This window comes from Onychostoma macrolepis, chromosome 23 (genome assembly GCF_012432095.1).
Source record: "Onychostoma macrolepis isolate SWU-2019 chromosome 23, ASM1243209v1, whole genome shotgun sequence".
Taxonomy (NCBI): Eukaryota; Metazoa; Chordata; class Actinopteri; order Cypriniformes; family Cyprinidae; genus Onychostoma; species Onychostoma macrolepis.
This window is the reverse complement of record NC_081177.1, coordinates 26,158,619-26,184,268: the sequence shown is the minus strand read 5'-3', so window position 1 is coordinate 26,184,268 and position 25,650 is coordinate 26,158,619. Positions and strand designations below refer to the sequence as shown.

Genomic DNA, 25,650 nt, shown 5'->3' with positions numbered 1-25,650 from the left:
GTATGGATACACACCACACTACAGGCTTCTGGCTACAGAATCGCACCGATCTTCTTGCAACATTTCCTTAAAGGGATAGTTCACCCAAAAATTAAATTCTGTCATCATTTACTCACCCTCAAGTAGTTCCAAACCTGTATGAATATCTGAAGAATTCTGAAGAATGTGAGAAACAGAGCAGTTCTGGGGCACCATTGACTTCCATAGTATTTTTTTTTTTCCTACTATGGAAGTCAATGGTGCCCCAGAACAGCCTGGTTACAAACTTTCTTCAAAATACCTTGTTTTGTGTTCGGCAGAACAAAGAAATTCATACAGATTTGGAACTACTTGAGGGTGAGTAAATGATGACAGAATTTTGGGGTGAACTATCCCTTTAAATACCCAGACCAAGAAAAACGTCCCCCAAAACGGAGACAGGAACTAACAATTGGAATTTGCATTGACCAAGTCGAGTTAACATCTTTTGGGACAGAAGGTAATTTGTATGAAAGACACTGGGAAGAGACACCTTATGCAGAAGCTCAACAATTTTGTTGTATTTTGTGTACAATGACAATAAAGCATTCTATTCTATTTTCTTTAGACATAAGCCAAAATGTTACTTAATGTAATATTTTGTATTATAATAATATAATAACTTAATTTCACCATAAACAAAAGCTAAAAGTTGAGATTTTATATAACATAAAACTAAAAACATGTTGTCCTTACTATAAAAACAACTTGAAAGACCTTAATGTTTATTGTAATATCTCTAAAATATGCATATTTTCCAACCAGCTCTCTGGTGTCAAGCAAAATGTTTTCTCTGTTACTTGCTTTTAGACAAACTGAACAAAAACTGGAAACCATGATTTAAAATAACATTTAAGATGTGACAACTTACCCTTTATATTTATATAAATACTGATATCAATCATCAAAACAAGTTGACTTTTGTCAGTGACTTTATTGTGCTCACTTATTACTCAATTGTTATTACTATAGTTTGTATAATAGGTATTTTAATAATTATTACTTTTACATAATTTTTTTTATTTTTATCTATTTATTTATTTATTTATTACAGATTTAAACATGTAATTATACAACATCACATCTAGCCCTGATTTCCACGACATCTTGGAGCTATGCTGCTATGTACGAACAGTTATTTCACATTGATAGGAGCGGTCTATAACAAATACATGGTCTATAACAAATACATTTATCATGCGTCATGATGGCCTATTTGACCATTGGGAGGCTGTTTTTTTATATATTGACTTTTGGATTCATAGGATAATGCACTACACTGTCTGTACCACAAGAGGGAATCTGAAATCACCTGAAATTCTCCATTTCACTTGTCTAGCAGCTACTGTACAACTATTCATCTATCTGAATGAAACTGTGATTGTTTTTTGGGAGAAAATAACAGAATCGCAGTCAAAGAAATTCGTCTGAAAGATAAGATTATTATGAATTAGAAACATAATATTGATCTATTTAAACGCCTATACCTATTGTTAAGCGTTATGTAATATCACTTGTATAACCACAGTTTTAACACAAATACCATGGTTAAACTATGGTTAGTGCAGCAAAACCATGGTTAATTTGTGGTTACCATGTGTTTTTGTAATATTTTTTTTTAGTAGGCTAAAACTGTCACGGCACGGTAGGGATGTGCAAGGAAGGAACAAGGTCTGGGTCCAGATGCAGGAAAAACACTTTAATAAACAACGAGAAAGCCAACAGGGCAAAAACAAAACAGGTTAAGGAGTGGGATACATGAAACGGCAACACAGTGCATGTATCCCCAGAGTCAGACCAGCAACTACCACAAACAATTATTAATTCCACCAGACAGAGTAGCGGGAGTGAGGTGTATAAATAGTCCATAGTGATGGGGAACAGCTGGGAGTGTGATGAGTGGCAGGTGTGTGGAGTAATGGCAATTGAGTCCGGGAAGACGGCAGGTGGCGACCTCTGGTGGTGAGAGGGATCATCGCGGACCCGGACTCATGACAAAAACCATGGTTATTAATAGTGTATAATGTTTATTAACATTTATGTTATTTTAATAATTATTTTTTAATATTTTAATATAAATGGTTTAACAACACTATTAAATGTATAAAACAGTATTAAAATATGTATTTATTTGTATACAATATGTATACAATTTTTTTATATGTGTTATTTGAACAATTACACCTTCTTAAACCATCAATGTGGCAATATTTGTTTTTAATTAATTATAACCCTGCTAAAAAAAAAAAAAAAAACAAACAAAAAAAAAAAAACAATAGAAGCCCAATAGAAACCATCACAGAAATTCCAATGGTTTCCATTAAAATACCATTATAAACCATTAGCTTTTTCCAGTAAAACCATTACAAAATTCATTTTTCCAATAGGATTTAACATCCCACCAATAGAATCCATCACATACCAGTAGACACCATTATAGTTTCCATTAAAACCAATACAATTCCCATTATAACCATTAAAACCATTACATTTTCTATTGTGTTTTGGGCAGGGTTCTATTGGTTTTTTCAGCAGGGAAAGAATTCCAAGCACCACAAAACCGCTCGTCCCCACAGCCATGAACAGAGGGAAAGTGCTTTATTTTGAGGTCAAAAACATGTTTTTCTACCATTTAAAATAGGGTAAAGTCAGCTAAAATGGGCCACATTTTGGTAAACCATCAAATAAGCATGAGATCTAATGATATTTTTACAAATTAGCATGGGTCTCTTAAATATATTGATATATTTTTAATGTGAAAAAAGTACAAAAGTTTTAAAATTATGAGAGTTAGAGTATCAGCAGGTACCTTCTTGAGCAACCCGATCTCATGAAAGTGCCTATAGTGCACCAAATAAAAACGAAAACTCGTGGTATTTATACGCAAAAATGGACTTTGGCGTGTCTATGCTACGCAATGGGTAGGATTAGGGTTGTGGTGTAGATGCATATCATATGTACGCGAAAACTGCGTATTATGTGCACGCCAAAAACACGCATAGCGTATAAACACCAAAGTCAATTTTTTGCATATCAGTACCACGAGTTTTGTTTTTTGTTTTTTTGTTTTTTGCCGTAATATTTATACGTATTTTCATGAGCCACAGCACAACATTCAGGTAAAATGGGCCAATATAAAAAGAGAACAACACAGGTAATTTCAGCTTAAATAATTTTATTTTTAACAGTAAATTGACACTATTGTCTTTAGTGTGCCATAGCAACACCATAAATGTATTTCATTAAATAGAAAGTTGAATGAACATTTCATTAAACAATGCAATTAAAAATGAACTGATCATGTTGTATAGGTGTGTGTTTCTGTGCATTGGTGTCTTTTGTGTGCATGTGTGTATGCTTGTATTTTTTTAAAGACTGTTAAGGGTTTGTATGGATATATATCTACAGTAGGCCAGTAAACCTATTTTCACCCTCAATTTCTGTGTAAAAGTGTGTATGTGTGCAGCCCATTTTACTGACATCTTTCTTTCTCTCCCTTTCTCTTCTCATCTCTCTGTTTCCTTTCTTTGCTTGTCTTTCTGCCATACTGTCTGCAATGCAATTTTTTTTTAAAGACTGTGAAGATTTTGTATGGATACATATCTAGGCCTATAGATTTATGTTCACCCTCCATTTCTGTCTAAAAGTGTGTGTGTGTACGCAGTCCATTTTAGCTGAATATTGTGGCCCATTTTAGCTTAACCAGCCATTTCTACCTAAAATGACCTTTTTCACAAAAATCTAAGTTTATTTTATAAATTAAACTTTTTTATTTGAAAGAGCATGTCTAAACATTGATCATAAACCTTTGCTTTGTTGGTAAGCTTACTTATAATTGCTTTAGTACCCTTATTAGTGATTAATGAAAATTTCTATGCCAGCCTCAATTACAGTACAATTTCTCTGACGAGCTTCATGTAACACTCTGCCCTGCCCGCCTTAAAAAACTCAGTCCAATACAAATTATTGTTACATGTCAACAAGTGTTGAAGCAACAATGCAAGATCAGTTATTGTTATTTTCTGTAAAAATTTAAAGAGATATGATGCTACAACCTTATTTGGCCCATTTTAGCTGACTTCTATGATGTAAATGACATTGTTGAAGAAAATTCATTTTATGCTGACTTTTCATATGTTTATGAGAATATGTAGTGCAAAACTTTTCAGGTATGGCTGTGTAGAAAGAAATGGGTCTGGGGCCTTTAGCCTAAGATGGATGGGTGACAAGGTAATCTTGGGCTGGGAGCCAGATGAGTGGGGGACGGAGGAAACGTACATTCGTGACCTGAAAGGTTATTTAGGCCCTAAATATAAGGGAGATAGGTTTTTAGATGCGTGATATAGTAGAGTGTTATTTGTTTTCTCACCATGTACGGAAAAGTACAGCTGTGGAAAACGTGTGAGCTTTTGGCCTTGAGTGCCTAGGGTGAGGATATAAGGTGGAGGACTGCCCTCCCCGTGTGTCGCACTCTGCAGAAACCTGTGTGTCTGTATGACTGTTGACCTTCTTTGCAAAGAATAAAACCTTTTAATAAGTGAGTTTGTCTCTTATGCTGATGAGAGTCAGTTAAAATTGCCCCAACAATTTGGGGTCAGAAGTGGGATTCCTTGGATGTGCCTTTTGGACCCTGCGAGCGGACGGTGACTGATCATCCTGGACTCAAAGAAGTCACAGCCCTACCCCGAACAGATTGAGGGACGAGGGACCGACCGCCGGGGCCCGGAGGGGACACCACTGGAATCAGCAAACGAACCCAGGTGGCAACAGAACTCTCTGGTAGGAGATAAATCAGTCATTTAAAGAATTTGGGTTTTGAAATTAGAATTGGAATTAAGATAGGGATAAACCATACTGGTGGGTCTGACTCTGTGGTAGCGCATAACTGAGATCACCATTATTTAGGCGCCTAAAGGAAAATCCACAGAGAAAGAGAAATAGCCAGTATGGGGAAGTCCCAGAGCAAGCTTGCTAAATATGATACACCGGTATTTTGGCAGATGAAAAAATTATATGGCCAGAAATGCATGCAAGACATGGGGAAACTAATTAAGTATCATGATTTTCCAAAAGAGGGAACATTAAGTGTCACAAGATTAAATGCTGTAAAGGAATCAGTTGAAGAGGGAAGCAAAAAACAGAAAGGGTGCTGTGTGAAACATATATGTGATAAATGTAAGCAGACAGTGAATTATTGGAGTGAGCAGGCAGATAAGAGGGAAAGAAGAGCGATGCAAAAAGAATTAGCATGTAGAGCTGAAAAAGAAAATGAAAAATGTCCATTTACTACTAACCGCTCTGATGTTTCTGTCTCTAAACATGCACCACCGCCCTATCATCACTATCCCATGGCGGAGCTGCGAGTCCTGAAAATAGACCCTGACCTTGACTGCTCTCCACCAAAAAGACCAACAGCACCACGGGTAGAAGAAGAAACAGAGGAAGACCCCGACATGATTCCTGAAACCCCCCACGAAGAAGCTGAAGAGGAAATAGCGCACAGAGCACCCCCGACAAAGAAAAGGAAAACCAGACAAACGGTGAAAGAAGAAAATGTGAGTGTAACAGCACCAATGATGGTTTTTAGACCATGGACTGTGACGGATATGAAAGAAGCAATGGTTCATTTGCCAAGCCCTGATGAAGCTGGTGAAATATTTTCCACAGAACTGGTCACGTTCTGCAAAGAATTCAGCCCCACCGTGCACGAGCTGAGGAGGCTGCTGGCAGTGAAACTGGGGGCTTCAAGCTGGCACAAAGTGAGTGGAAGGCTGCAAAGGGAAGACTGCCGAAGAGAACACAACGAATGGGAACACAGACACAATCTGGAATACCGCACAGCTGTCGAGGAGCTGGCTGAAAGTATGAGAACAGCATTTCCAGCACGTGCGGACACATCAAAGATTGGCAATTACTGCCAGAACAGAGAAGAGAATGTTCAAGATTATTATCATCGTCTCTACGAAATATTCAACAAACACAGCGGCTTAATAGAGCCAGCCGACCGAGGAAATCAGCCTGAGACATGGGAATGTCATTTGCGGAGCTGGTTTTTGAATGGACTAAGACCTGAGATTGCGCAAGCAGTGAAAGCCAGCTACATTGAATGGAAAAATGGACGTTTATCTGCTGTTTTAGCTCACGCTTTGCATGCAGAAGAACTGCAGACAGCAAAGAAAGAAAGAGTTAAAGCAAAGACTGACAAAGATTTACAGCTGGCCTTAGTGCAAGCTGTCTCGAGGCTGGGGGAACCCTCTGTGCAGCGCCGTCAGCAGACGAAAGGGGAAGAGGTAAAAGACGAAGCAAGAGGTATTCGAACGGGGCTGGAAGAAATTCTGAGAAGCGGGCCTGCTGGATCTGCGAAACTGATGATCATGTGATCTACAAGTGTACCAAATGCAGACTGTGCAAGAAAGATGGTCACTGGGCCAAGGATTGCCCAGAAAATCAGCAAGATCAAGAAGCAGACTGAAGCGAGGATGGTGGAGAGCAGCAGGGACGGGCGAAGGGGGAGCAGTCTCCGAGAGCCACTGAAAAGGGAAGTGAAAATTCTTTAACCACACACACACACATACACACATACACTGATGTATATACTGCTCTCTGCAATGAAGAAAAAGCTTGCGTTTCTTTGTGTAATTCTGAATTGAATGATGAAGATTCTATGTAAATAGAATAAATAGATAAATAGAATGATAAATGTTTAATGATGTACAAAAGTGCTGGTAGAGGGGGTAATGATTGAGTTTTTAGCTGATTCTGGGGCTTCGAGGTCAACTATATGACCATGTGACTTGCCATGTCAACCGTCATTATCAGATGAAACAAATGAGTCTATTTCTGCATTAAGGCATACAATTTTTGAAAGATTCACAGTGCCTCTAAATTGTGAAACAGAGGAGGGAAGAGTGCTGAAACATCCATTAATTTATTCACCAAAATGCCCTGTGCCCATTTTGGGTCAAGATCTGTTATGCAAATTAAATTTGATGCTAGTTGCGGACTCCTCGGGTGTCAGAGTGACAGAAGAGGGGGAGCAGTGGAGCTGTTTGCATGCAGAGCCTCAGTGGGCATATGAATGGCACATCATAAATCATGATTGGGCTGAAATGATGTGCGAACAAGCTAAAAGTCAAACCAAGCCATTTAACACAGAAATTATGTTGCCTGACAATTTACATTGCACGTCACATGTCGTAATGGAACGGGAAAACCAGTATGAAAAAGACTGGTTTGAGGGAGAAAAAGGAGAAACTTTGAGTTGTGAGAAGATATTTTGGACAGAAAATATGTGTGCTGTTTCAGTAAGCCTGACAGAAAAACAGCTTCCCTTTTTCCTAATGCCAGAGTCTGTGCCTCACTTATCACTCTCCAAGGCCAGAGAGCAGACATGGGCTGAGATGAGGGGGGTTTGTGAAAAACTATGTTGATGCTACAGTCTGGTGTGAGATAGGCACTGGTGTGAAACACAGCGAGAGTCTAGGAGCATTCATGTCAGAGTGCAAGCATGAAATTGAGGTAGAGAGAGACGTGGTACCCATTGACAAAAACACAAAGGGAAATCACTGCATGGCAGACATTTGCGCTTCAGAAATTCACACAGCTTTAGCGGATGTGCCATCCGAGCTGTATGCAAAGCATAAGTATGATGTGGGATTGATTAAGAGATGTGAACCAGTTGTAATCACCCCAAAATCGGATTACAGGCCGTGTCAACGCCAGTATCCCCTGAAAAGAGAAGCAGTACTGGGAATAAAGCCAGTATTTGACTCACTTTTAAAAGTAGGCATAATTGTTGAGTGCAGTGATTCCCCAGTAAGAACCCAATCTTTCCTGTGAAAAAGATAAGAGACAAAGGTCAACCCACAGAGTGGCGTTTTGTGCAGGATTTGCAGGCAGTAAATGCAGCTGTCAGACAAAGAGCTCCATCAGTTACAAAATCCATATACGATTTTGTCACAAATACCACAAGATGCAACATTCTTCTCAGTGGTAGATTTGGCTAATGTTTTTTTTAGCGTGCCAGTGGATAAGGACAGTCAATTTTGGTTTGCATTTAAATTTGATGGCAAAGGCTGTAAATTCACGAGAATGGGCCAGGGGTACTGTGACAGTCTCACCCTCTATAACGAAGCACTTAGGAGAAGTCTGGAACCTTTGACCCTGACAGCTGGAACTGCTTTGTTACAGTACGTGGATGATATTTGTTTGTGTGCACGTGATGAAGCCACGTGTGTGGCGGACACTGTGACTCTCCTGAAGCATCTGGCTCGGGACGGCCACAAGGTCAGTTTGTCTAAATTACAGTTTGTAGAACAACAAGTTACATTTTTGGGTCATGTCATAACACCAAACAACAAATCCCTGTCTGAAAAAAGAGTTCAAGGCATTAAAGATGTACCAAAACCAATCACAAAGAAGCAAATGCTGTCATTTTTGGGAATGTGTTCATATTGCCGAACATTTATTCCAAATTATGCAATTCTTGAGCAGCCTCTGAGAGCCCTAACAACAGGGAAGGGGTTGAAGTCATGTGACAAAATTGAATGGACAGGGGAGGCAGAGGAGGCATTTGTGAACATAAAAGTTCAGCTGTCTCTGGCGCCAACCTTGGGCCTGCCGGTACCAACTAAGCCTTTTGTTCAGATGGTGGATGAGAAAAATGGGTTTATGACTTCTGTGTTGTTGCAGCATCATGGAGATAAATTGCGACCTGTGGCTTATTTTTCCAGCAAACTAGATCCGGTTGCAGCAGGCCTGCCACACTGTCTGAGGGCAGTGGCTGCTGCTGAACAGGCCGTAATGGCATCTAGAGAATTTGTAGGTTACTCTGACCTGATATTGAATGTGCCACACGCTGTGTCCATGATCCTGCAAGAACAGAAAACATTGCATTTATCGACGTCTCGGTGGTTACGATACCACACTATCTTGCTCGATATGCCGAATATCACTGTTAGACGATGCACAACCTTGAATGCTGCTACTCTCCTTCCGACGGCGGAGGATTGGGGGGAGCACCATTGTTGTCTAACTGCGCTAGAACAAGTGCGTACACCGCGTCCAGATCTTTCTGACGTACCACTTGAAAACTGCGAAAATGTCCTCTTTGTGGATGGCTCAGCTTACAAAGATCCACAAACAGGCCAGAATAAAGTTGGCTATGTGGTAACAACTGAATTTGAAGTCGTGGCTTCTGGCTCATTGCCACCAAATTATTCAGCACAAGCAGCGGAGCTTGTGGCGTTAACAGAAGCGTGTAAACTGATGGCAGGGAAATGCATCACAATTTATACGGATTTGCGTTACGCATTTGGCGTTACGCATGACTTTGGAGCACTGTGGAAACACAGAAAATGTTTAAAGTCAGATGGGCGCCCAATATTAAATGCTCCTCTTGTGGCAGCTTTACTGGAGGCCATTCCATTGCCAGACAAAATAGCCATTTGCAAATGTGTCGCACACACTAATAACAAAGATTTCGTATCAACAGGAAACGCCAGAGCAGACGCGGCGGCTAAGCAGACAACAGAAACAGAGTTCACTATGTTATCTGAAAATAACCCAGACATTTCCTTTTCTTTACAGGGCATGCAGGCCTTTGCCTCATGGGCAGAGAGGCACCAGTGGACACAGTGTGGCTGTAAATTGAATGATGGTGTCTGGATGAGCTGTGATGGCAAGCCTTGTTTACCTCGACACTTCTTTCCTCATTATGCTAAGTCGATACATGGGAAAGACCATGCATCGAAAGGGGGAATGGTTACACAAATGAAAGAATTGTGGTTTACAAAGGGGTTTACAACTTTTGCTGAAAAGTTTTGTAAGAGATGTGTCATTTGCAACACCCACAATGTGGCAAAAGGGATAAAAATGTCTCAAGTGTCCCAACCGCCTGCAACAGGCCCTTTTGAATATCTACAAATGGACTTCATCGAACTGTCCCCATGCCAAGGAAAGAAATATTGTTTGGTGATGGTGGATATGTGGTCCAAATGGGTCGAGGCTTTCCCAACATCAAAACAGGACGCAGCGGCGGTAGCAAAGGCTCTGCTGACCGAGATAGTCCCGAAATGGGGAATTCCACGAAAAATCAGCTCGGACAATGAAACGCATTTTGTCAATGAGTGGGTGAATTTTTAGGAATAAATTTGAGGACACACTGCAATTACAGAGCCGCCTCGGGGGGCGCTGTTGAACGCAAAAGTGTTGTGAGGAAACTGGACTCACATAGGTCAAAGTGCTCCCAATTGTCCTCATGTACACGAGAATGAGAAAACGATCTAGGGTAAACCTGAGCCCATTCGAAATTCTCTTTGGTAAACCACCATTTATGGGAATGGAAGGGGGTAAACAACAGCTGCCATCAACAGAATTGTGTGAGCATGACATGTTGAGTTACTGCAAAGAAATGTCTTCTCTGTTGTCTAACGTCTGTGTGCAGGTAAAAGCCGCCCAGGGGAGAGTTGCAGAAACCCCCTTGCACGACATCAAACCAGGAGGTTTCGTGGTGGTACGAGATCTGAGGAGAAAGAGTTGGAAGGCGAAAAGGTGGTTGGGACCGTTCCAGGTGCTTCTGATACCCACACGGCTGTGAAGATAGCTGAGAGGGCAACGTGGATTCACGCCAGCCACTGCAGAAAAGTTCCATCTGTATCTCAGGAGGAGGAACGGGGAGAGTTAGAGAGCTGAGGCACATGTCAACAAAGGCCAGGATCCTGTATAAACACAGAGTGCCTTTACCAACATCACCCACATGAGAATGGCCGTAAAAGAGCCCGAACGAGTGAACAGCCTATGGCTTGAATGCTTAACACATCTGTGGGGAGGATGGGGATATTGGTTGTTTAACACTGTGTTACCATTTGTGGCGGCAGGATTATTGTTGCTATTGTGTTTACCTTGCATTTTTCAGTTCATATCCAGCTCAGTACAGAGACTGGCGAAAACTAAGGTGTCACATCAACTGCTTAAAATGAGTGTTTATCCTGACAGCATGTTTGTGGACATGTGCGAAGAGAAAACTGAGGGAGATACCACTAGTAGTGAAAGCTACAGTGACGTGTGTTAAAGGAAGTAAAGAGAAAATTGAAACATAAGATGTTTGACCAGTGTTTAGCCCATCTGTGTCTATACTGTTTAGCTTGCTTAAAATTAGGGTCTGTCCCCGCACAAAAAGCCTTCGCAGGTTTTCTAACTTCTTTCACAAATTTAAGAGAGTGATCATTTATACGAATATCAGGGACGAAGAGTATAAATGTGATGTAATAGCTTAAATTTGCTTTATTGTTATTTTGAGTGTATTACATATAATTCAAGAATCGTAGATTTAGAAATGATTTTTTTTATATAATCAATTATCAATGAATGATAAAAGGGGGAATTGTTGAAGAAAATTCATTTTATGCTGACTTTTCATATGTTTATGAGAATATGTAGTGCAAAACTTTTCAGGTATGGCTGTGTAGAAAGAAATGGGTCTGGGGCCTTTAGCCTAAGATGGATGGGTGACAAGGTAATCTTGGGCTGGGAGCCAGATGAGTGGGGGACGGAGGAAACGTACGTTTGTGACCTGAAAGGTTATTTAGGCCCTAAATATAAGGGAGATAGGTGTTATTTGTTTTCTCAACATGTACGGAAAAGTACAGCTGTGGAAAACGTGTGAGCTTTTGGCCTTGAGTGCCTAGGGTGAGGATATAAGGTGGAGGACTGCCCTCCCCGTGTGTCGCACTCTGCAGAAACCTGTGTGTCTGTATGACTGTTGACCTTCTTTGCAAAGAATAAAACCTTTTAATAACTAAGAGCGAGTTTGTCTCTTATGCTGATGAGAGTCAGTTAAAATTGCCCCGACAACATAAAAAAACAAAATGCCAAATAAATATTATAAAATATATAATGAAAGTTGTCACTGCGTTGTGATTCTAACTTTTCTTTATCATTGTTAATCCTGCTTTGGTTCTTTGAGAAGCAGAGACCTTACAGACAGCGTCTTTGTTGTAGTTTTTAGTTGTTTTAGTTCAAATGTTTTTAAAATGTTGTTTATGTTCTTTTACTAACTGCTTTCACTAATTGCCAAATGTAACAATTTAGTATCATCTACTTAATTATAGTTGAAGAATAAGTATATTTGGTCTTATGCATGTCACTGGTGATTCATTGTGTCATTGGTGTTACTGTGTTTTTTTCTGTTACATTAAATAAAATGTGTCACTTGTAGCATGCTATTAATTTTATATCCATTGACTAATGCTACACTCAAGAGATAAGAGAAACTGTTTTTCAAATATTCTCATTGTTATAGCAAATACATGGTTGCGCAAATGAAGTAACATCGTTCAATCACACTTTTAACAAACCTGATTAAAATAAATAAAACATAATCTCCTTATTTGTTGCATTATCATTATTTTCCTGTAACTCTGACTACATGTGGTGAAAAAAATCGAGAAATAATATTTCATAAAAACCTTAATATTTCCAAAGAAGTAAGGTAACACCAGTGACAAAAAAAAAAAAAAAAAAAATGGTACATGTGGTGTTTAAATAAATGCACAAAAAAGTCATTAAGCTTTCATTTATGTGTATTCATAAAGTCAAAAGGTAATCTAATAATGTGGTCAAAGTTTAAATGATGGAAAAATAAATACATTTTAAGACATCTTGCTATACCAGAAGTGGACGTTTCTGTAGAAGAAGCAGCGAAATGTAGCAAAAATGCCTGTCCAGGGCTTCAGGTGCAGGTCAGTTTCATCTGTAAATACACTAAAGAGTTTTGTCTTTATTAACCTAGTTGAGTATTAAACTGCTAGCACCTGTTAGGCTATCAGGGGCACCCTATTATAATTCAGAATACTGCTCTAAAGGACATCATTATCGATTGGGAAGTCACATTAATAAATTTAGCAGACAGATATTCACATGGATTTATTGTATAGGAAGGGAGGGAGCTTGAGCAGACAGCAACACAAAATTATCACATCCTAATAATGCAATAGTGTGTTCAGTATTAGGATTTTTCTAAAAAATTTGATTTTGATTTTGACTTGTAGGCACTTTAGAACATGTGTTTTGATATGTTTGTATGAAATACAGGGTTTGTTAAATCTCGGGTATTCAAGTCATTTTAAGATAACAAATTGCAATGAGGTGGTCATTTTGCAACAAGGTGGACACAGTTCCAATCCCCTGCTGGTAAAGAAGTGACAGGTACAAGAAAAAAAGGGAGAGTCAGAGATATTGAAGGAAATGAAGAAAAGGGAAAGGGAAGTGAGGGTTCAGTTCAAGAGACAACCTTTAATTACTTTTTAGGGCCCCAGACCAAGGATTTAGACCTTTTTATGTGATAGCCATTTAAATAATAGTGTTATCTGTGTTTTCAGAATTTGTAGAGGGTGTATAGAACTATATACAGAAAAAAGGGGCAAAATTTTACCTTTTGGGGTACAACAGCTTGTCACTGGAGCAGTACCCTTAAAAATGACGTATTTTTGCCTTTTCTGCCCCTTTTTTAGATAAATATTAGTGCCTTATGTGTATGAATTACTATAATATCTACCTATTAGGGGTAAGAAAGGTATAAAGATGTTCTTTTAAGGGTACTGCTCCAGTGACAAGCTGTTGTACCCCAAAAGGCACCATTTTGGCCTCTTTATTCTGTATGGCCTGGATGAGTGTGAGATTTCCCGGCCTGAAATTGCACCCCAGTCCGGCCCTGTCTGTAACTATCAATTTTTCTGTCTGTTACAACTTTAAAATTGAAGCTGCCTTAAATCCACCCCACCCCATACACACTTGGAAAACATGGTTTATTACAGTTGTATGCGAATTTCTCTTTAGAAATGGGGAAGTAAACAGAACAGAAACAGACACACATTATTAATGCAGGGAATGAATTTTACTGTCAAACTAGAGATGTTCATTCACATTCCAACAAATCATGCATTTGACAAACATCCAAGGGAAGTTCAATTAACAATAAGATGTAGATTTCCCTCAGAGGCACCGCGTACTGTAGGGGAGTTCAAATCCAGTTACCGCTCAGATTGATCGTTCTTTTTTAAAAATTTGGGAAATTATTGTTAGTTTCATTTTATGTTTGTTTAAATTATTCCTGGAAACTGATGCTTAGACGTAACCACTGTCAAATTACGTTTTTGTTATTTTTTTCAAAGTGAGATGTTCGGATGTTGCTAAGAACAAAATGTTATTTCATAACATAACTGCCTCACCAAAATAACTTTTTAAAGTTACTATCAACTGTTTTTCAAGTGGAGAATTGTAGAAATTTCCAATTGCAGAGTTAATTAAATAACGTGACACACAAGATCATGAATTGTCTTTAGTGAAAATCCCTGAGATAACATTAGGGATCCCTGAAAATTAAGTTCAAATAATAAAATATATTCATTGATTGTTGAATTGAATAGTTTTTGTGTGTTTACCACATTGTAAGACAATTGCAAATTCCTATTTAAAATTCTCCCATTAATCAGAGTCACTTCTAATTAAACCATATTACATGATTGACATAAATTACATTACATCTTTAAAGCAATTTAAATATATAGACATAAGTGATTGGACAGTGTTGAATCCTGACTAATTACATTATTCAGGTAATTATATTCAAATGAGTTCACTGCCTGACTTCAGAAGCCAGTGCATACAGTAAAATGATTTAGTTGCAGAGCATTCATTTTCTTTCCTGGTTTGGGGACATTTTTTGAAGGATCCAGTCGTCCAATATTATCAGAAGCTGCACAAGAGAAAACAATAAGTCAAAGTTATTTAAAACACTGTTATGGTTTCAGTATGGTCATGGGTTATCTTTGTGCCTTCTATTCTTCATGCAGTTCAGAATGACGGCACAGCTGAGAGGTTTGTTTAAGCTCTGCCCTCTACTGTACAGACACGAATTTGACAAAATTAGAACTTTTTTATATTAAAAACAAACAAGCAAGCCCAGCCCAGATGAAAAAAAGTATAACACAAAAGTAACATAACCCATAGCTTTCCGTAAAAAGTAATGTAATTAGTTACTTTTTTGGGAGTAACGCAATACAGTAAAGCATTACTTGTAAAAGTAACTTTCCCCAACACTGGTAACTTTTTATCTCACAATTCAGACTTTCATTTTATTTATTTATTTATTTTTCTCGCAGATGGCAATTTTGCTTATCACAATTTGGATTGCTTACCAATAATTGCTAGTTTATATCCCGCAATTTTGAGGGGAAAAAGTGAGATAAGTCACTTTTTCATTTTCATTCATTCATTCATTCCCATGGAAAAACAAAAGGGATTGCATACTTCGTTATAGATATGCATATGCATTCTATTTTTTAATCTTTAATAACAAAATAAAAAAGACCTTGATGACAATGGAAAATGGTTAAAAATAATTAATTAATTAATAATAATACAAGTAATTTAAGTTTAAATTTAAATTTAAATTTAAGTTTCTTTAAAAGTTTTTAAATGCTGTCATTTTTTTTCTGAAATGCATGAAAACAACACATGAAACAAATCATAATTGTGCCACTGCAATACAATTATTTTATTATTAACCAAATCAATACTACAACAATATAAGTTATGCCACTTTTGTTTCTAAAGTTCCCAGTGAGGAAATGTATTACTCTGATTACAGGTCGACAGATCAGTAATTGCTGGTTTCACATTGACCTGCTGTTACTACTGTTTTCTAAATAGTGATAAAGTGAAGGATGTTGCCTGTTTGAGTCCACACTGACTGCCATAGTATGTTTTTGGAACCAAAATTGTTTTCTTACCAACATTCTTCAAAATAATTATTTTGTGTTCAACAAAAGAAAGAAACTCATACAGTAAATGATGACAGATTTTTTACTTGTGGGTGAACTATCCCTTTAAGTCTATAACAGAATCCTGGTTTGCAGACTGATGTGACACTGACAAGAGAAGAGTATTATAACAGACTTTACTGTGGATTAGTCTGTAGAGGGACTGGCAGTCCTGGGCTCAGAGAGGGAGCACTCTCTCTATTGTGCGTAATGAAGACACATGTGTTTGTACCAACCGTACCTCGCTGTTTGAAGTGCATCCATCCCATCATTATCTTTTTCCTTGATAGAGCACTGAGGGTAAAGAGAGAGTAAATATTTCATGTCCTCAGTTTTGAGGAACAGAGCATTATGATACTTCATATGAATGTTTGCTTTATTTTTGAAATGTAAAAATTCTCAGTCTTACCCATTCCAACTCTGCTGCCCACACATGTGACTGAATGACAGAACATAACACACAAAAACATGCATTTTTAAAGTAATTTCAGTTATTAACTGTTCAGTCACAACAGATATTCTGAACTATAGTGGCTCAAAAATATTTGGACCTGTGCTGTACTTATGAAAAGTCTGAATGTCACTGCAAGTGGCGATTGTTTCAAAGAAAGATAAACATTTCACACAAGTTTGTTGAGTTTAAAATTATATAACAACAGATTCAAAGGAAAACAAAAATTATTGTCTCACTTCGGGTTCCATGTTCATATGATTTGTTTCTATTTGGTTTAATATTTTATCTAATGATGAAATGAAAAGCAAAAAAAAAAAACGACCTAAATCATGTTTGGGCTTCTGCACTAAAGTGCATTACCTGAATACAGCCTGCTGTTACAGAACTGGACCTTGCTTCCATCTGAATTCAGTGGGGCGACGACCACTGAGTAGACCTGACCGCACACGATCTCTGACACAGTGCATGTGTAGCTGCCGGGCTCTGGGCTGCACGCGTGAGTCCTGGCGCCTCCGGTGACTTCTGCTGTGTATTTAGTGAGGGCACTGCTGGACCTCCAGCGCACAATCAGCGTGTTATTGGTTCCTCTATAGAGACGGATGCCTGAGGGACAGCACTGACCTTGAGAGAGACGGGAACGTTTGATGAAACTTCACACTTGCATGCTGTGATCAGATTGAACAGGTGACATTGTTGCTTATACACATTAGCCGGGATTAATTACTGGCAAAATTTTATAAATGCTGTATTAACTTCAGTACAACAATGCCTAAAGATTTGGCTGTTGGCTAACATTATTTTCCCCAGCTGTGTGGCCTAGAAGATGTCAGCTGAAAAGGACAGGGATTTCAGAGGCAGAGCAAGCTATTACATTTGAATAAAATATTGTAGATTATTTTTTCTTTAGGGTATGTACACTTGAATGAAGAATTGTCCAGAAACTTTTATTATGAAAAGGCTAAATGCTGATTTCATGTTGACTCCAGAAGTAATGCTGCCTTCACATGCTATTCGAATTCAAAAGTCAGAAACTGGACACGAATGGCCTCTAAAGTTGTATTTACAACTGGGAAACCCAGAGATAATTTTAAAATCCAAGTTTCTGAGTTAGACGGACATTAAACTTTAAATATGGCAGAAGAGAGAACCATTTTTGTTGTGTTAAGTTTTCTTTGTGGTTTCCTCAAAATGTGTATTGCTTTTTCTTGCCATCACAGTCATGTATATTTAAGGAGAGGGAATAGAATTTATTTGACCAGAATTCTGACATTAATTCTGAATTCTGAATGGAATTCTGACCATCAAGCACGTTTATATGAAAGTTTGGGTGCCATCAAATGGAACATTACATTTTATTCAAATTCTGTTGGATATTTGCTATCTTGTATCTTCTATACTTTTTAGGTTTAATAAGATTTTACCAAGGAATAGGCAAGAAGGAGCCTGGTGTCTTCCATGATTCCTGTTCTGTACGACAACAAAGCACTTGAATGCAAAAAACTTCTAATTAAGGATGGGATATAGGAAATTTCCAAAAGCACATGAAGGCATCTTTAAAAATCACTCCATAAATTTAAGAAAGTAGTGCAATTTTTACATTATTGCTGTCATATGAAAAACACATATCTCTAATCGTGTTATTTTCTATTACATTTTGTACGATTCTTTATAAGTGTTTTCATGCTCTTGAGTCATGCATTTTTGGACATGCTTTTCACTGGACACTGACTCTGTGTATTTGTGCTAGTTCTACCACTAATGGCATCGCGGTCAGTTCTGAGGACGTACTGGCAGAGAATCCGTGGTAGGTGCACTCCGCCTTGTGCCCGGTGCGACTGATGGCCTCCAGCGAGACCGTGTAGTTAGTGCCGCAGGTGATGCATCCCATCACGCATTCTGTCTCCATAGTGTGACACTGCGCATGGCCGCGAGGTGAAGACAGAGAGGCGATGTACGTCTGGGCGCCGTTAGCAGGCGACCAGGTCACGTTAGTCATGGCCTGGGTCACCTGGCTCACCGTGAGACTGTCTGAACAACAGGTGCTGAAAAAAACCCAAATAAAGTACATTTTAAAATTAAAAATGTGTGGGTTGTGTTTCAAAACACAAATATTGGTTTTTAATTTCTAAATTCTAATGGTTTCCACTACAAATACCATTAAAAACCCTCAATTATTAACCATTATAACCATTTAAAAATAGTTTTCTGTAGTGTGTTTTGGCACACGTTCCATTAGGATTTAGTGGTTTTAACAAGCCACCAATAAAAGGCAACACATTACCAGTAGAGACCCACAGGAACCATTACAGTTTCAATTAAAACTAATACAATTTAATTATATTGATCAGTGATTATAACCAGTAAAACTATTACAAATTCTATGATGGTTTCTATTGTAGTTGTTTTTTGTTTTTTTGTTTTCAGAAGGTAACGTGTCTCTTTCTCTTGTTTCAATCATCTTGAATGTAACTGTAGGTTTTAGAACTTTTCTTTTTGACCCAATTGGCTTCTTGACTGTTTGAATCACAATGAAACCCTAACCTGTTTCCAGTGGAAAGGTGTAACTGGGCATGCTCTCTCCAGCTGAGGTTGATGCAATGGCACTGACTTCATAGACGGAGCCACAGGGCAGGTTGGACACCAGACAGGAAGAGCCATTTGAGTGACATTTGTGTGGGTCGCCTACTGTGCCAATCACACTCACGGTGTAGTTAGCAGCTGTGTTATCAGAAGTCCAGCTAACCAGCACACTAGAACTAGACGTGTTAGTCTGGCTCACACCGGTGATCTTAGGCATGCATGGAGCTTTCCAGAAGAAAGAAAAAGAGAGAGAGAGTGTGTGTGTACCATATACATCTGTGACATGTTGGATGTATACTCCACTTTGTGTGCATGATTATACCTGTTTCATGTGTTTGTGGACTGCAGGTGAGGTTGCAGCCACTTACGTCGTTGCACGGTATGATGACTACACTGTATTTGCTGTTGCAAGTGAGGTCAGAGAGCGCACACCTGGGTGCTGTGTCATTACACAGAATCACTTCGTTTGCATCCACAGCACGAGTCTCGTACAGATCCGCACCACGCACAGGAGACCACTCCATCATCAGAGTCTCCCAAGAAGCTGCAGAAACCGTTGTGAGCGCTGGACAGCAAGGCACTGTGGATAGCATGTGGAAAAGAATATGTTTTATGTAAAAGCATTGCTTTTTTTGTTTTTTAATGGTCAGTGAAAGCAGCTATTGCTACTATAGAGGAAGGTCGTTCTAGAATAGTAGTTCTACAATAAACCTGTGAGTGCAACGTGATGTCATCCATATTTGTTTTGCCTGGTTTCTTAGAAGAAAAGTACTGTACATTTTAAATGTGTGTTTCTTTAAGGAGTTCACCAGTCATAAGTATAGCGCATATGTATTTGTAGCAATAGCCAACAGTACATTGTAAGGGTCAAAATTATAGATTTTTCTTTTATGCCAAAAATCATTAGGATATTAAGTAAAGATCATGTTTCATGAAGATATTTTGTAAATTTGCTAAAGTAAATATATCAAAACTTAATTTTTGTTTAGTAATATGTATTGCTAAGAACTTCATTTGGACAACTTTAAAGGCGATTTTCTCAATGTTTTTTTTTTTTTTTTTGCACCCTCAGATTTCAGATTTTCAAATAGTTGTATCCAAATATTGTCAGATCCTAACAAACCATACATCAATGGAAAGCTTATTTATTCAGCTTTCATACGATGTATAAATCTCAATTTCCAAAAATGGACCCTTATGACTTTATGGTTTTGTGGTCCAGGGTCACATATGACTTCAGAGCTAACTACGACAAAAACTCATTTGACAGCATCTTTAACACTCACGGGTGGTGTGGTTGAGGAGAGGCCCCGGGGGACTTTGTCCTGCATGGTTGTGTGCAAACACACTCATGATGTACGAGTATCCGCAGTGGCAGTGAAACTGACAGTACAGCTCGGTCGAGTTGCACATCCCCTCGATGCCATCGTCACTTTTAATAAAGGTGGTGTAGTATTCTGCGTGAGGGACGGCACTCCACTTCACAGAACAGTTACCGGGCACCAGTTCCTCCACCCAGATGGGCTGCGGGGGACAGGGGACTGACAAACAACAGATTAGGCAGTGAGGGAGACTCCAAAAGGCAAGATTCAGAGTGATAATAGCTTAACTTTTATTCTGTTGTAGCTCTTCAGACCTGTGGGCAGATCTGTTTCAATTCTCTGTATGTATGTGCTATACATGTGGCAGAATTGACAATAAAGCAGATTTTGACCTTTGACCCTTGTCATTTTGATATTCGGATGTAACCCCCCTTTGTAATCATTCATATTTTCATAAGTAACTGTAATCTAATTACACTTTTTTTTTTCTCAGTAATTGTAACAGATTGCAGTTACGTTTATTTTGTAATTAATTTATGTAAATCTGTTACACGTAACTATAGTCAATCCCCAACACTGGACGTGTTTAGTACTTAAAAAAAAGAGTTAAATTCATATTGAGCAACGAAAAAGTTCCCACGGCCTTATGTGTGCGAGATCTGACACAGAAAAACACAGACATGGATAGGCTACTCTGGGCTTTGGATGTGGGCTTATATGGAGAAATACAAAACAAAACAAAAAAAGTCTAAATATCTGTCTGTTAAATTTTCACTTAAACACAGTCAGTGGACTGGCACTGTTGATATGCATCATAAATATGATCGGTCAAATGTTGTGTGGTAATGGTTGTTAATGGTAGTTATTAAATGTCCTGTTTTTGGATTTTAGTTTCAGTAAATGGTCTGGGTGGACTGATGAGGAAGCTTTGTGTTGTGCATTAACATTACAGTATGCCTACATCAGGGTGTCCAAACCTGTTCCTAAAGGGCCGCTATACTGCAAATGTTTGCTCCAAACCTAATTAAACTCACCTAAACCAGCTATTCGAGGTTTTCAGAATTTACTAGAAACTTCCAGGCAAGTGTGCGGGAGCTGGTTCAGGCTAAACTCTGCAGGACATTCACCATCCAAGAGCAGGATTGGACACCCTTGGTTTATATAGTAAATGCACGTCCAGTCCTGCTCTTAAAGGCCCCCTATTCTGCAGAGTGGCTTAAACCCTGATTAAACCAACTAATCAAGGTCTTTAGGATCTTTAGAAACTACCAGGCAGTTGTGTTGAAGAAAGTGGTCCTTCAGAAGAAGAATTGGACACCCTTGACATAGTACATCAAAATTGAGGAAGGAAGTCCTGTTATCGATGAAATGACAAACTTGTGAATGGGTTTACTCACATGAAATAACCTGTACTGGGTATGAGGGGGCACTGTTTCCAGCCTGGTTGATAGCGATCACTGTGACAGAGTTTATCTCTCCACAGCTCAGAGGAATCAGGGTGCAGGAGTTAGTAGATGAGGAGCAGTTCTGTCCGGTCAAGCTCAAGGCGACATACTGCTCTGCACCCTGGGCTGGGTCCCACGACACCACAATACCAGCATCAGGGATGCTTGTCACCAACAGCTCAATGGACTGAGGATTGGGAGGACCTGTGGAGACACAGACACAAAGTTTAATGCGTCAGTTATTGCAGATTTTTAGCAGTGAAGATTTCCTAACCTCAGGGGTGTCCACTCCTGCTCCTGAAAGACCACTGTCCTGCGCAGTTTAGCTTCAAACACAATTAAACACACCGGGACCAGGTAATCAAGGCCTTGGGCCTCTATCAGAAACTTTCATTCAGGTGTGTTAAACAGAAGCTAACTCTGTGACACATTTTGTAGTCCAAGGAGCAGAATTGGACAACTCTGCCTAACATGCTGTACTTGGCTGCTCTTTTACTGACCCCTTTCTTTTCCTTAAGTGTTATTTACAGGTATGACAGAAACTGTGTGTATCAAGTGTTACAGTTTCTGCCTGCTTAAGGATGAAGTAAACAATCTCTTTCCATCTCTGTTGTCTTACGTGTGATCTGGCAAACTGTGAAGTCATCTCCGGGAATGCTCTCAGGACTCCAGGCATTTCCTTTAATGCAGTATTTGGTTCCTGCCTCCAGGTTTGGAAAGTGAACCTGCGTTTCTGTGGTGTTGAGGCTAATCTTGCTGTACGAGCCGTCCTTGATGATGCTGAGACTGTAGAGGACAGCGTGATTCACTGGCTCCCACTTCACCAGGATACTGCTGTTGCTGGGAGAGCTGGTGTTGAGCTGAGGAGCAGGAAGGACTGGGGTCCAACAGAAGAGGGAGAAAAGAGAATAGTGAGAGATGAGACAGACGTCTGCATTGTAACCAAAAGTATTGAAGATCCTAAATTAATTTAGTGATATGGATATGAGGGACGGTTGACAGGTGTCAGATGCATGGCTTTATGTAATAAGAGCAGCACCTATTCCTTTCCTTAATGTCCTGTCTTTTCCTGTCTCATCCTTTCTTTTCTTTCCTGTCTTGCCCTGTCCTGGCATTTCCTATTCATCCCTCTCTCATTAATTTCTGTTCCTTTCTATTCCCTTTAGGTCCTTTCTGGTCTCTTTCATCACCTTCAGTCCCTCTGTTCCCTTCCCTCTCCAGTCGCGTCCATTTCTAGTTCTGTCCCGCGCTTCCTCTGGAATGTCCTGTCTGTCCCTCTCCTGTTCTTTACTGATCCTTTCCCTTCCACAGTTTCGTTTGGAAACTGGGTTCTTCTTACTAAACCCTAGGCATTGGTTCTGCTCTTATCGCTTCCAGGTGTGTCAGAACTGGAACAGGCCTCAGATTGCTTAAGTGGTTTGAAGAAAATACCCCATTGTTCTGTTTTGGATCATATGCATGACGTAATTCTCTGGATATTTGTGATAGGATTAGATGAATGTCTCAGGTGGAAAACGTGCTACCTGAACAATGACACAAAACTGCTAAGGGCCCTGAGGTGAAGACAGAGAATTAATTTTCTGTGCCCAGTCCCTTGAGGAGGGCAGCCCTTTTGTCATAGTTCAACTTCTCATATTTTGCCTACTGAGCAAACCCGGATATTGTTACTTAGGGATACATGCGTGAGAAACCTATTTCATTGAAAATGTGAACACAAGCTATGCATGCTGCTAAAAATCAAGCCCATGAGATCAGCCATGTAGCTTATCCTGATCTTTCTCAATGAGAGGATAAGGTTACAGCACTGGGTGAGGGTTAGAGAATAGCCAACTCTGTCCCTTCATGAATGGATCATTTCTTTGGCCTCGAGGTCAAAGAGGGTGGAGAGAGAGTAGAAGAATATACCTGTCTTAGCTTCAACGGAGACGGAAGGCTGGCTTCTGCCTGCGCTGTTGACGGACATGACACTGAGAGTGTAGTCTGTGTATGGCTGGAGGTTGGTGACAGTCCCCGGAGAGCCAGGTACTGAGATCTCTGAGAAGAAAGATCCGTCATTTGTCTCAGCACGCAGGATGTAGGAAGTGGCACCGGAGACCGAAGTGAATTCCACAGTGATGCGCTGGCTTTCTTTAGAGGAGGCCATCACAATGGTGGGCACATCAGGAGCTGAACAAAAGATGAGAAATTTTACAGTACCATTAATTTCACACATTGTCGGTTGACACTGGGAGCCAATCTGATTCCAAAATATTAAACTGCAACAAGGTTAATTCAACAAACAAGATGTGATCTATTTGGAAAACTTGGAATTATCAGGGAATTTAAAAATGGTCACTTCCAGGCATACAAAGATTCTCTCAATTCAGTTTTTTTCACACTGAGACATATTACCTCCTAGATCCCATCACTACTCTTTAGCAAGCCATGTGTAGATTTCAGTACATACCAGTAGATCCGTCCACAGTGGCATCTGTGAGCATGTTCATGTGGCTGCCCAGGGCCTCGACACGAAAGGTGTATGCAGTGTTGGGATTCAGGGAATTAACGGAGCCCATAATGGTGTTCTGTCCAAAGCTGGCAAAGACCACAGGGACTTGAGTGTTTCGGAGAGAAGCTGTTACTTTGTAGGACAATGCGCCTTCATATTTGCTCCAGCGCAACACCGTGCTCTTTGATGTCACCGTAAAAATACTCACGGTTATTGTGCTGCCTGTAAAAGACAAAAAACTTAGCTGGGGTATTCATTAATGCTGGTTAAATATAACGCAAATCATAATCAAGAACAGTGTATTTATGAGTATGAATTTGAACAGATACTGTGAATTGGATCCAGATGAGCAGTACCTGATGCCTGTAAATGAATCAATTCACTTTTATTAGACTGCAAACATTCATAACAAGTATAATTTGTACATTTTTTTTTTAATTCCAAGTGTTTTTCATAAATGCATCAAATTTAAAAGTAGTATTAATGCATTAAAAGTATTAATGCATGACAGAATCATAGAAAATGTTTCTTTTATTTTATTATTTCATTCTTTTGTATTTAAAGAAGTACCATTTCCCTTTTCGTTCACATCATTGTATGCTGCATGTTACAAAGTACTTAATTTCTGAATAAAAGGAAATGTGAAGTGAATAAATAAAATTACATAACTTTACCTGTGAGACTATTCCGAGCAAAAGCACCAGCCCCTTGATTCCTCCGAGGCCTGCCATCTGTTTGAATCCTGATTTCTCTTTTTTAATCTAAACTCTGCACTCTCTTCTGTTTCTTGTGTTTTGGCTGAATATACATGGAGCTTTTCTTTAAGGCATCTCAGATACTTTAACCTAACCCCGCCTCCTCAGAAGAGCTGGCCAATAAGAGCTGGGGATGAGAATGAGCTGGCCAATCAGAAGTGAAGATTAGACATGCATGTAAACAGGTGTAACAGAAGACTGGAGGAAGAAGTCTAATGCTGTATTGCCTATGCAGTCTAATGGAAATAATGCAGTTTATACACATTTGTGTAGTTAGTTTTACATTTACATTTAGTCATTTAGCAGATGCTTTTATCCTAGGAGGTTACAAATGAGGACAATGGAAGCAATCAAAATCAACAAAAGAGCAAAGATATGCAAGTGCTGTAACAAGTCTCAGTTAGCCTAATGCAGTACACATAGCAAGGTTTTTTTTTAATTATATAGTAAATAAAAAGAAAACAGATAGAATAGAAAAAGAATAGAGCAAGCTAGAGGCCTTTTTGCTTTTGTTAATTGTATAATAAATAAAAAGAAAAGAAATAGATAGAATACAAAAAGATTAGAGAAGTACTTAATTAAGTAAAGAACAATTGTTCCATTGTTCTGTTTTGGATCATATGCATTACATAATTCTGTGGATATTTGTGATAGGAATCCAAATCTCAATTTATTTTATTTTTTTATTATTATTATTATTATTTTTTTTTTTTTTGTAATTTTAAGAGGCAACAATTAAACCTCGATCTTGAAACTGTCATGATGGC

The 25,650-nt window shown here is 39.0% G+C and overlaps 1 protein-coding gene across 1 annotated transcript; it reads right to left on the bottom strand.

The window, feature by feature from the left end:
- Window positions 1-14,025: 14,025 nt before the first annotated feature.
- LOC131531562 (fibronectin type III domain-containing protein 7) lies at window positions 14,026-24,859 on the bottom strand. Its single transcript, XM_058762398.1, has 14 exons — window positions 24,803-24,859; window positions 24,485-24,491; window positions 24,087-24,350; window positions 23,546-23,806; window positions 22,260-22,517; window positions 21,593-21,844; window positions 20,160-20,414; window positions 19,196-19,453; window positions 18,835-19,098; window positions 18,082-18,336; window positions 16,654-16,914; window positions 16,249-16,278; window positions 16,081-16,133; window positions 14,026-14,773 (listed from the first exon to the last, which is right to left on the bottom strand). The coding sequence occupies exons 1-13, from the start codon at window positions 24,857-24,859 to the stop codon at window positions 16,111-16,113; spliced, it is 2,445 nt and encodes an 814-aa protein (XP_058618381.1). The 3' UTR covers window positions 14,026-14,773; window positions 16,081-16,110.
- Window positions 24,860-25,650: the final 791 nt, after the last annotated feature.